This window comes from Amblyomma mixtum, chromosome 3 (genome assembly GCF_055824585.1).
Source record: "Amblyomma mixtum isolate Tamu chromosome 3, ASM5582458v1, whole genome shotgun sequence".
Classification (NCBI taxonomy): Eukaryota; Metazoa; Arthropoda; class Arachnida; order Ixodida; family Ixodidae; genus Amblyomma; species Amblyomma mixtum.
The window spans coordinates 112,391,448-112,403,807 of NC_143014.1; the positions used below are offsets into that span (position 1 = coordinate 112,391,448).

Sequence of the window (12,360 nt, forward strand, 5' to 3'; positions counted from 1 at the left end):
TCCTGCCTGTACCTTTCATGGAGACCGTTCCTCCCTCTTCCATATGGTTCGGTAAAGCCAGACCATCCCTGCTGTTCCAACCATCGCTCGCCCGACCCAAGCCTCTTAGAAGGAGCAGCTGACCATATCTGCCCTCAAAGACCAGTAATGGAAGGTCGACTGGACGGACAGGGTGGCCACAGCCACTGGAACTCCGGACTATAAGGGCTCCACATGGGGAGGTTGTCTTCATTTACTTAAATAATTGGTTATTCACTCACTCCTGAGGGCTTTCCAGCACACATTTTAGTTTCTTTTTGCCCTCAGAGGGAAGCACAAAGTAAGGAAGTAAACTTCAGCACCATAACCTGTCATACATTTTCAGTATCAGCATTTTATGGAATTACCTTCCACAAGTTCATTGGTCGTGGAGACTTTTTACATGGACAACAACGTTCCTCCATCAGGAGCAACATCGTTGCTCAGCATTGCTGTGAGCTCCCTATGACAAGGGATATCACAGGGAGCCCACTTGACGGCTCCAGTACAACCAAAGGTGATGACACAAAGGAGAGGGTATTTCACTGCAAAACACGTAGCAAAAACATTTTCTTCCTGGAAGATGATTGTTTGTTTACTGGGGTTTAACACCCCAAATCGACTCAGGCTATGAGGGACACCATAGTGAAGGGCTCCGGAAATTTCGACCACCTGGGGTTCTTTACCGTGCACTGACATCGCACAGTACACAGGCCTCTAGAATTTAGCCTCCATCAAAATGCTACCGCCGCGGCCGAGATCAAACCCACGTCTTTCGGGTCAGCAGCCGAGTGCCATAACCACTGAGCCACCGCAGCGGACTCCATGAGAGATGATGCTTTGAGCAATTCCATTATCACTGAACACAGGAGCAAAGTGCATTTAAATGTTCCACTGAGCATCCAAGGATAGCAGTTTTCTTATTGATGCCAGATATCTTGTTGTCCCAGACCACAGTGACCACAAAGTTGAAATAACTTCACGACAGCGGAGGGTCAAAAGCACACCTACACGTCACACACTTGTGTAGCTATATAGCATTTACACCTCATCTTTCACAAAAGCAGCATTCATTTATTTACAACTGTTCTCCAAGTAAATCGCACGCAGCTAAAGCTCGGCATTTTCTCTAATCTGCTGTAGCTGTGCTTTAGTTACAATTGCATGGCCATGCATGCTCTGCTAACCAAGTTGTAATGCTCGAAGTAACCTGTGCTGGAAAAATTCAGGCTAAAAAATTATTTATGCAGGGGACTGCTTGAGCAGTAATTTTTGCTCTTTTCAAATGCTTCCTTACAACACTACCTTTGTTGTGGATAGTGTTAAAATTACTGCTGCTGCATGCTCAGTCTGCCTGATAAAAACAGAGGCCAAGGTATTTATCAAGCAGTTTGGCATCCAAACCGCATCACTTGCTACACGTTGCACAATTCTATGTGATGCAGGCTGCAGAAAAGTCATTTAGTAAACCATGTAATGTTGATCGGCAAGAAGCAAAGAAAAGGCTACGTAAAGAGCGCAGTGACAGCGAAGTGTCATTTATTTAGCCAGAAAACATTTGTGCAAAAAATTTAAAGAAAGGTAGGAGCTGTCCAAGTCACGCAGTGCAAAGTTTCCACAGTAGAAAAACTTGCAATTGCCACTCTACAGTAGGTGTTAGTATCAACTGTATATTTAAAATACTGAAAGCAATCTTTGGCAGTCAATGTAGCATGGAACCATGGATAATTGAAGGCCACAGTCCAAGATAGCTATGCTTGCTCCTTACACTTGGCATTAGTGCACTTTAGTGCACTCCAAATATTTGTTTTGTCCATTTAGGCATGAAAATGTACGTATACCGAGGTCACTGTAGTTGAACAGTATAATTTGAATTGTCTAGTGCAAGAATGCTTGAAAGCATTACCTGAACCTTTGAACAGCAAAGTATGAGCAAATTATTCCATTAACACTGCCACAAGACATCAAATCATTTCTCCACTGCTACTTCAAGAAAGTTCCCACAAGATTGTCACGTCTTAAGCCACAACAGCCAATCAAGCTGCAGGCTACCAGTACTAGGTTATCTATCCATCAAACAACTGAATTCCCATGTGGCTACAATCAGCAATTGGAATTTTCCAGCTTGTAATGATACACCACACATACAAAACCTGTACACACTGAAGACACTGCCTCACATTAAGAACACAAAATGCCACATATTTCTAGCATAAGAAAGACGTAGGCCTAGTGCGAGATGTACCAGTCAGTAGCATGCTTGTACAGGCTACTTCAGCACATGTTCAGTACGACGCACACTATCACTGCAAAAACCTAAATGCACAGACTACTGATCTTGTCATGCTGGAAGCATCTTTACTGTAAGTCACCTAACAAGATTAACCAGCAAAGTAAAAATGCTTATGACAACATACCTCTTGCATTGCTACAGGCAAAGCACAAATATAACATTGATACTTTTTTTTTTTACATAGAGTAGTTTGGAACAGCAATTATCAAAACAAAAGTATTTAACTTTTTTTCTTCTTGTTACTTGGTCATAATTTTACTACAACACACACCTCAGTCGCTTTAATACCAAAAACAAACTATTACAACTGCAGAAATATGTTCACATAAGGTGCAAAGCGTGCTACTAACTCAATCATATTCTGGCTCAAAGTATTATGTAGCAAACTTGGTCCATGCTTCATTGCAAGCTGACATCTCCTAGGCAGTCTTACACAACTACAAACTGAGCATGAAAGCAACCTTCACAAGCAGGGACTCAAAATAAAAAAAAGTCTGAAAACACAGCATCACTTCACTCTGGTCTCATGAGAAAATAGCCTCGTAATAAATAGCCAGTGCCTCTGAGGTGGGCACAGCAGACAAGATCAGAGCACAAGAATAGAAGACACCCATGCTCTTCACAGCTAACAAAAAACCTGAGAGTTGACAGCTCACGTAACTAGACATGTAGCCCGCCAAACACCTTCTCACAACTGCGCATTTTTCAGATCTATTGGAAGACAATCCAAGAACCTGCCAAAAGAATCACAAGCTTTTTTCTTTTCTGCACATAAAATCAAACTATTTTGCTCAAACACAGGAACTTTACTGTGTGAAGTTTTGGCAGCATTGGAACATTGCACATAACAGTAACATTAAACATGCCTTCAGCTACTTACGCAAAAGAAGATAAAACATCCTGCCAGCTCAGTCATTTAGTCAGTTTGACCAAGTACTGATACTAAAAATGAACCAGCTATCTATGCTTGAAAACAGAGGAAACATGCACAAGGTCTTTGCAGCCTATCACTCCCACAAAAAAAAACAAACAGTGCCACTCTTTACAAGTAACAACTTGCATCAGCCATTGACCATGGAAGTCTGAAATGATCATAAGCATAACACTATGCAGGCTAAGTTCTCTTGACTACAAACATATACAAAACAGTGCACAAGAACTCCACTAAGAGGAAGAAACGAAGGCAGAAGGAAAAGAACGACCACTGGCTTAGTTACAATTCTTGAGTACAACCAAGTGGAAGGTGCCTTGCCGACTGTAGGCACGGTCGCGTAAAAGCAAAAAGAGCACTGCAGTAAGGTAAAAACACCAGGATCATTGCAATGAAGTGGCAGCATTGCAACGCTGCTGTACACCCAGCGAGATTCTCAATAGATCGAGAGGCCCCTGCTGTAAATGAGTCGGCGGGGGCAACCCGCAAGTCAGGAAGGATGCGCAAACAGGAGCCGAACTGACTAGGGGCCAAGGCCTCAAAAGAGCAGGTCCGAACTGGTGGCTGACAGGGACCAGGCCGTGGCGGGGGCGGCTGGTGGCTCCTCAGGTTCAGGAACCACAGGCGGCTCAGGGGCCGGCAGTGGCCGGCTCGGCCGGCACAGCCCCAGCTGGAAGCCTTCACCACTGCTCAGAGCACTTGGCGTGTAACTGCCCAGAGAGCCTCCTGCAAACAAGTTTCCGCAAATGAGCTGCTCAGTAATGCAGATGGCAATATCAGACTTCACGTGGCCATTGTGAGACTTCCTGTGGCAACTAAAACTGCAACATTCATTAAGGTTGGTTGGTTGGTTTATGGGGTTTAACGTAACGCATGACAAGTAACCTAGATACATAAATTCTATGTTTCTCAAAAGTACCCTCATGCCATAGCCAAAAATTGCAGCACAAGTCCAACTTTCATCTCCACAAGTGTGGCCATGAGTCACTGGGCTGTTAACAGAGCTATCAGCTTCAGTTGTAGTTCGCACACCTTGGAGACCTTTGTACAACTCAAAATTTGCAGCGTATGTCCCAGCTTGTGAACATCAATGCAGCACAAGTAAAATGCCTCACCGCTAAAAAACCATGAGCTGGCTAAAGCAAGACAGCTGATTAATGGAACATGCTTGTAGTGTGCTATTAGACAAAACATAAGTACAATACAAATCAAAAAGTAAAGATAAAAAGGAATGAAACCATGTAATAAAGTTTTTGTCACATAACGAGGACTGACAGAGACATGAGGTATTGAAATAACCAGTACCCATGACAAAATCCTCCTTGCCAGCCTCCATCATTGTGCTGTCATAATGTAATGGCCTGTTTAGGTTTTATTTCTCTGAAACCGTACAGAAACTAATGGAACTTAATTTTACCTGTTGCCACGATTTCTTGTATACAATAGCAAGCAGAGGCCAAGAGCGGTGCATCTACCTGTGTCCACAGCCAATGACTCTCCAACGGATACCAAAGCCCTTAACCAGCAAAACAATCCTAGCAAAAGTGAAGGCATAAATCTTGAGGACGAAGTCTTATGTTTGCATGGCACTAGTTTGCACTAATGTTCTTGCTGTCAGGAGCAAAAGTTTTTTAGTATGAACATGAACAAGCTAACTCGAAACGACGGAGTAATAATCTAAAACTGCCGTTGACTGCGTACAGCTTCGACATGAGCCTATAACTAGATAGACACCAGCTCAAGAGTGCAGACAAGAGTTCCTAGATCAGCATGTTTTGTTACACAAACCAAGGAATGTTCCTCTGTAGCACCTTGTATCATTCCAATAATCAATCCTTGAGCACATTTTACTACTGCAAGGATTCCCTATTACATTTTCCTTCTATTGCTTAGTTTTGCAGATGTGGCTTCAAAGGTGTTATCACCGCAGGGCCATTCCATTCGAAAGGATACACAGGCAGCACTCTCATGCCGGTGTTAGTATCACTGTTGGTTCAACAATGGTTCATGTTCTTGTGGTTGCACGAAGCCAGCGGTGGTTTCTGATTGCAGTGGTTTCTGATCATCACACTCATTTCAGGTTAGCTCGTCCACAAATCTACAAGTCAGGATAGATCTGTAACTGCATCACTTTGCCATGAAATGTTGCACACCTGCTTTTGAGAACCACATTTTAAGCATGCATATCTTTGTTTTTCAAAGGCATGCTTTTCTGGATTCGTCGGATTCATCCCTCTTAGCCAGCAGGATAGAAGCACCGCTTTACAAAGCCAAGGCCATTTTTCAGTCTGTAGGCCTGGGATGAATGTAGACACCTGTTTACTTCACAGACTGAGTCAGTCATTACATAGAAGTCATTTTATGCTGGTCCTTTTAAGCTGGGTAAGCTGCTCGGCATCTTGCGAAGCACTGCCTTATGCCAAACAAGCAGATTGCATGGTAGCTAAGCAAACAAACGTGCCCCCACAATAAAAGTAACATGGGTGCATAAAGCAGAAATTCTGACAACAGTATGCACTGCCAAATGAAGCAGCAATATGGTAGTTGGTAGTTAATGGGCTTTTACATGCCAAATCAACACTGTAGACAATAAGGCATGTCATTGTGGCAGGTTCTAGATAATTCTGACGAACTGGGGATCTTGAATGTGCACCAGAACTGGCACGCTGAAATGCAGCCACCACGGTCAGAATCAAACCTGCCAACTTGTGCTCAGCAGCAGCATGCACAGTAGGTAATCATTAGCTGCTTGTCCTGCAAACTTTTGCAGCCAACACTGCTCTCCACAGTTTCCAACCAGCCCAACCTACACTTAAATCTCACCTGAATACTGCTCCTTGTTTCACTTATTTCCTGCAAAGATGAAGTACCATCTTCGCCAGAAGTGACCAAGCAACCAGGTTATTTCTTAGCCATGTAGCGGAGCACTTAAGCTCTAAATCTCTACAAGGTAAGGAAAACCCTCGTCCTCACCTGCATAGACAAGACCTTTTGGTCTTTAGGGGTGCCATAATCGTTCCACTATACGGGTGATAAACCCCGTTGCCTGGTTACTTTTGGCGAAGACTGCACCTGCCTTCACTCGCCTCACTAAAATATTCAATGACTATTTACAGACTTTGCACACAACTATTTATTCACCCGAAACTAAAATCCCATTCTGCAGCTTGCATTTGAAGCATGCTTCGTTTGTCTCCAATGGTACTTTATATTCCGCGTTCACTGCATGTCAGCATGAAGCACTGTAAAGGCCTTGGCTGCTGAATGCAGCTTACACCCTTCCTGCAACACCAGCTATGCAGTGGCAGGCCAAACAAAACCACAGCCATTAACTGAAGTGCACACTATGGTTAAGTTTTTACAACTAGAAGGCAAACCACTAGCTGAGTGTCAATGCAAGCTTTCCTCAGTGTATAGAGCAAACCACCTCACAGTCACAGCTCTAGGTTTAGTGTGCATCTATAGGAGCACAACATTCATGCACAATGAACAATCATGATAAGCAAAAGCTCATATATTTTGGACAGAACACTGTACTGCATTGGCAATCGGTGAGCTGTTTCAAGAACTGATTTCCTTGTTGCATGCTTAATAAAAATTACTGCCATGCTGGTTAGGCAAGAACAGAAAATGTTAGGTTTTTACTGCAATGAGAAATCTTGCTACCTTCCTTCCACATATACACTTCACATCTATGTGTGTAGAAACCATTGGTCCAATTATCTAATTTAAAAGCTATAACTAGGGTCACTTCACAATGCCAGTCCCATGTAAGTAGCTTGTGAATGGCTGGTACTCTAGCTCTCAGCTATTGCCCTGTGTGCACAAACAGCACACAGGCATTTCCAAGACAAACCACAATGACATGTGGACCTATTCATAAATCAGGTCCAAAGTCTCATAAATATGCCTTAAATTTTAAACACTCGTTCGGTCATCTGGACTGCCCACTGCAGATAAGGGATTAAGCAGATGTTTCAGCAAAAAGGCCCACAGTGCTGAGAGCCACTTACCACAATTCCTGCCATTAACGGTGGGTGCCTCTGAGTCATGGCCATTTCCTCGGGGACTGTGGCATTCTTCAGCAGCATATTCTATGGTCACCAAGGCACTATCATTAAACTGTATCTTCAGCTGAAAAGAAAAAATGAAAATAAAAATTTCTACTACGATATCATCAACTCAAGTCTGCATTTTCCTTGCCATAGCATACTGTGCTCTTATTAATTTATTTTCAAGCTTCTTAATGAGTGGTAGCTTTTTCAGCCTATACTAACCCAGAGCGTTCTGCTGAGCATATTTATAATAATTGGTTTTTTGAGGAAAGGAAATGGCACAGTAACTGACTCATATCTTGGTGCACACCTGAACCGCGCCGTAAGGGAAGGGATAAAGGAGGGAGTGAGAGAAGAAAGGAAGGAAGAGGTGCTGTAGTGGTGGGTTCTGGAATAATTTCGACCACCTAGGGATCATTAACGTGCACTAATATCGTACACCACACGGGTGCCTTTCTGAGTTTTGCCTCCATCGAAACACGGCCACTGCAGCCGGGTTCGAACCCCGGTACTGCGGCTCAGTAGATGAGTGCCTTAACCACTCAGCCACTGCAGCGGGTGGAACATATTTAAGATATCTGTACAACTAACTCAAATGCATTTACTAAAGCTACTATATTATAATACTGAGACACTGTGGTATCAAGTACAAAACAGAATTAGTGCAATGCAAAATTAACAAACGTGGTTGAACAGTTGCCTTCAGATGATTGTTGACTGTAAAACAGGCAGTGGATCTAAACCAGCAAGGGCTGCAGTATGCTGGACAGCTCAAAGAAGAAATCAGCTGTTGATGTACAAAACTTAGGCAATAGTGGATGCACACTTGCATATATGCACCTCTGTTTAAGCAAATAAAGAAATAAGGTGTAAACAAAGAACAGCAAGAAATAATTTGAACAATTGCTGCCTACCATGGTAAAACTTTTTTTCTATTTTGTAAATAAAACTGTACATTGTGACATAAGCAAAACTACAGCTATTGCAAGTTTTCTTCCCAGAAACATATGTATGAAAGGCACATACGCTCACCTCAATTTCAGTTACTCCTTCCTTCTGCTGTTAGTAATACCTCCATTTTAACTCAGGCACTTACCACAACTATTACCTCTCTTAAAATTTCGATAATCATAACCACAATGATGCATCCACAAACACAAGAATTAATCATTACAAGTAACATGCAGTTTGCTCTTAATATCTTTATATGTATAATGAACAATAGCGCCATTTCCTCATCCTACACCCGCATTAGTGTCATACAACAGTAGGCAAGATTTGTAATATGAAAAGCCTTCCATTCTGAAATAATTCTACTTTTCAGACCACTACAGATACTAAAGCTGAGGTCCTCTGAAGCATATGTTTCAAGTAGCTAAACATCATTCACAGAGGACGAAGAGGCAAGACAAAGCATGTACTGAGACTGCCCCAACACCTTGAACAAAAAATCAACAAAGCACTACACTTCAGCTTGCATCACTGCAAGGTAAAGTGTAGCATACAGTGTGCTACATTCAGCACATTGTCAGCTGCTTCTCAACTAAGAAAATAAAAAAATGTCACCATCGCATCTTCAAGCAGTGCTGTACAAGTATAATAAAGCTTTGCATCACAGGAGTAAAAAAGGTACGAGCTATATTCAGGAAAAATACATCCTGGCCAAACTCTCAGCTTTCAAGCAGTCACTTCAAAAGATACTTGGAACTAATTCAGCAATAAAGGTACCCTAATAGTGCTAAAAATACATGCTTACCATAAATCAAATCTGCCTGCAAAAGGACAGCAGCTTGGAAGAATAACACTGCTGGATTGCTCTGCATTATGCAACAGGTGGATAGAGCTAACACGATGTACTTTTTGAAGTCAAAATAGAGTTCCATCAGTTGTTAGTAATAGCAGCGCATTCGCTGCAATTCTTGCAGTACCTGCTTTTCTTCTCAGCAATATTTTTCATGAATATAACTCGGATGTTACTGTTATGAGGGGTGACAAGATACCAAGCGGGCCGTACGAAGGAACTGCATGGCTAGTGTTTGTAATGTTCATTTTGCAACATCCCAGACATTACAACAAAAATGAAATGCAAATGCTGTCCTTTCTCAATACATAAGCACTTACCAGCAACTTAGGCATGTCACTTCACGAAGGTTTTGAAATAGTTATGTAAGGCTTGATTACAAATAGTATACATTACAATTACGTGAAATTTTAAACTAGTTATCAAGCTGCATTCACAACTGCTTGGCAAGCGACTGATACAATATGGCGCAAATCAGCAGTAGATTGATTCAAAACCGCCACATACATCTAAATTTGCCCAGGCAGCACAACTGTTCAATTTTGAGGGCCCTAAACAAAATAAACAACACAAGCATAAAGTTCTGCATATGATGTGAACAGACCCTGCCTCCATACTTTCTGAACAAGATTCCAAATTATGGAGGCCACAAAATCTAAATTCAGAGAGTTCTGTTTGCAATGAAGACAGTTGAGAAATCAAATAACCTAGCTGAACCCAATATGTGTGAAGAGGCAAAGTGCAGAGGAGCTGTGACAGCAGCAGGACATGTGGTTGCACAAATTTCAAGGCTGCAGGCTTATGAGCAGTGTGTCCAGTTGTCAGCACCAGCCAAACCTCTTGTAGAAGGAAACGAGTTTTCAGTGTGACACAATTGAACTTTTTGAGGAAGTTTTGCACTGAAACACTAAGACATTATCAAAAAGGTTTCCAGAAACATCCGTTCACACAGCAGTGAAAACTGCACAGAATCTGTATCTTACAAGGAATGTCTGCGGTAATCGAAAAGCATAAACTTTCGTAGATGTCAGCGAACACAGCAGTCTTGTACAGCTTTAAGATATACAAGGAAACTAAAGACTTCGATGAAGCGACAAACTGCTTAAGAAATGCAGCACTGCAAATCAAACAGCGGCTCACACTTTGTACGATTGATAAACTCTGCAGCTTGGTTGGAAGGTAGTTGTAATGGAACTGCTAAAAGGCAATCTGGCCAGGATTCTGCTGCTTTATGCAGTGTGCAGTAGAACTGATTTACTATGCAACGAAATTATATTCCATTTCAATGAAGTAAAGAATACATTAAACAGTACAGCATGCAGCATGAAACAGGTACGCATAGGCACTGCCACAGGAGTGCACTGGGCAACGGTGACTGGTCAGACACTGACTGCTCTACACTCCTGGTGCAGCACCTTTGCTCGGCTGCGGAAAGCTGGGCCACTCCGTGCGAGCAAACCGAACTCATGTCTGTCCATGTAGCCGAGAGCGTCGAGCGAGAAAGAGGGGTGTGCCCCGCCGTGGCCCGGAGGGGTCAGCGGCCTACCTTCTTGTTCCTGGTGGTGAGCAGGGCGCCGCCGCCGACCACCACGTTCTCGCCGACGAACACGATGCCCGACGGGAACGGAAGTGGCTCATCGGACGAGTCCAGCTCGTCAGAGTCCAGCGGACTGCCGCAGGGTGCCCGGGTCACGGCCACGTGCGGCTTCACGTCCTTGCCCCGGAAGTCAAACACCACACTGGTGGCCGCCGGCGAAGCCTGCCGAAGCTGCGGCCACAGGGGCCCCGGCGCGGCGTCTCGTCGTTCCGGGCGACTTACAGTAAGGGAGGTTTTCAGCGGTGGCTCATCTTCGTTTGCAGGCGGCTCGTCCTGCTTTCGCAGAGGCTTGATGTTGGCCACGGGCCTGGCAGCCCGCGGCCTGGCCAAAGGCTGGTTGTTCTCCTTGTCAGCGCGCAGGGGGGCCCGAGCTCGCAACACGGGCGGCCGCCGGCGCAGTGGCCGCCGGTTGTCAACTGAGGCCTCGAAAATGCGTTTGCAGGTGCGCACAATATCTGCTCGCGGCAACTCACTGGCCGTTGTGGAACTTCGCTCGACGATAACAACGTCCTCGTTGATGAGTGGATCCAACAAAGTTTCCATGCTGCGGGCCCGCTGGAACGCAGGCTTGGGCGCCGACGCAGGCCGGACGCTGGATTTCGGTTCGAGCAGGTTTTCCACACTGGCGTAGGCTCGCAGGGGCTGCTGGAGGCCGCTGGGCTCTCGCAAGCTTAAGCTGAGAAACTTGCATCGCAGCCGGTCGACGAAGCCTGGGCCGTACTGCCACTCGTGGTCCTCCGAACTTTCCAGCTCGGCCTGGCCGCCTTTGTCTTCGCCCATGCTGGGGGGGCCACCTCCACGGGGCGACTGCGGGCAAACCAGTCCGGCCGGAACGCGCGCCGCGTCGCCAAGGTGAACAGCCTTCTGTACGGTCCGGTCGCCGCCAGAGCCGGCCGCCAGCGCCGCCCAGCTGGGGAATGCCTTCTGCATGGTGCGCTTCTTGCGGAGCAGCTCCCGCTTCCAGTCCGGCATGGCCGCTTCCTGGCGCCCGTACATTTCCGACTGCGCTTCCGTCCGGCCCCTTGCAAGGAGCAACAGCGGGCCGCCGCTCATGGCTTCCGCCCGGCGTGATGCGGGTGCCGCCGCTGGTCCGCGCACACAACGACCACCGTCACAGCACGGCACGGTCTTGTTGACTGTTGTCAGCCGGCCCAGAAAGAAAGCAGCTGAAGCCACCTGTCGGAATGAGTGCGCGACCTACCGCGGCTCGCGCGCGCTGCGTGGCGCTACTGCACGCGAGCGGCGATGTAGCGGCGGCGAAAGCGGCTGCCCCGCTGCCCGGCCGCGTTATTGAAAGGGGCCGAATTGCTGCAGGCGGTCGGACTGCTCAGCGCCGTGCTTATCGCGGCTTGCAGCGCGAATCTCGTTCGACAACTGTTCGCTCCTTAAGTGCAAATAGCCGCCACGCGCGGGGTGGAAAGCGTTTGCGGCTGGTGTACAGACTAAATCCATAATTAGCCGCCGCTCGAAACGCGTACGTGGCACGCTTCCTGTGAACAAACAGGTATTATGACATCATTTGACGCTCGTGCCGGAAGCTACAATCGCTACGGTTGCAATGCAGCACCGACTGCTGGCATGGGCTGTCTCGGCGCGAGATGTAAACACAGCATCGGCCCATACATCTTGAGTCTTGTTGCCTGGACGTAACCGCGTAGGACTGAA

The 12,360-nt window shown here is 45.6% G+C and overlaps 1 protein-coding gene across 1 annotated transcript; it reads right to left on the reverse strand.

The window, feature by feature from the left end:
* Positions 1–1,528: 1,528 nt before the first annotated feature.
* Positions 1,529–12,157, reverse strand: bif (protein phosphatase 1-binding protein bifocal). The gene is made up of 3 exons (XM_089580750.1): positions 10,645–12,157; positions 7,256–7,376; positions 1,529–3,968 (listed from the first exon to the last, which is right to left on the reverse strand). Exons 1-3 carry the CDS (start codon positions 11,746–11,748, stop codon positions 3,781–3,783), a joined length of 1,413 nt encoding a protein of 470 aa, XP_089436876.1. The 5' UTR covers positions 11,749–12,157; the 3' UTR covers positions 1,529–3,780.
* Between the last annotated feature and the right edge of the window lie 203 nt (positions 12,158–12,360).

Coding starts and splice junctions, on each gene's coding strand:
- bif (XM_089580750.1), bottom strand. CDS start 11,748: ATGAGCGGCGGCCCGCTGTTGCTCCTTGCAAGGGGCCGGACGGAAGCG. Junction 7,377..10,644: donor TCACCACCAGGAACAAGAAG/GTAGGCCGCTGA, acceptor TTTTCTTTTCAG/CTGAAGATACAGTTTAATGA. Junction 3,969..7,255: donor CGTTAATGGCAGGAATTGTG/GTAAGTGGCTCT, acceptor ACTTGTTTGCAG/GAGGCTCTCTGGGCAGTTAC.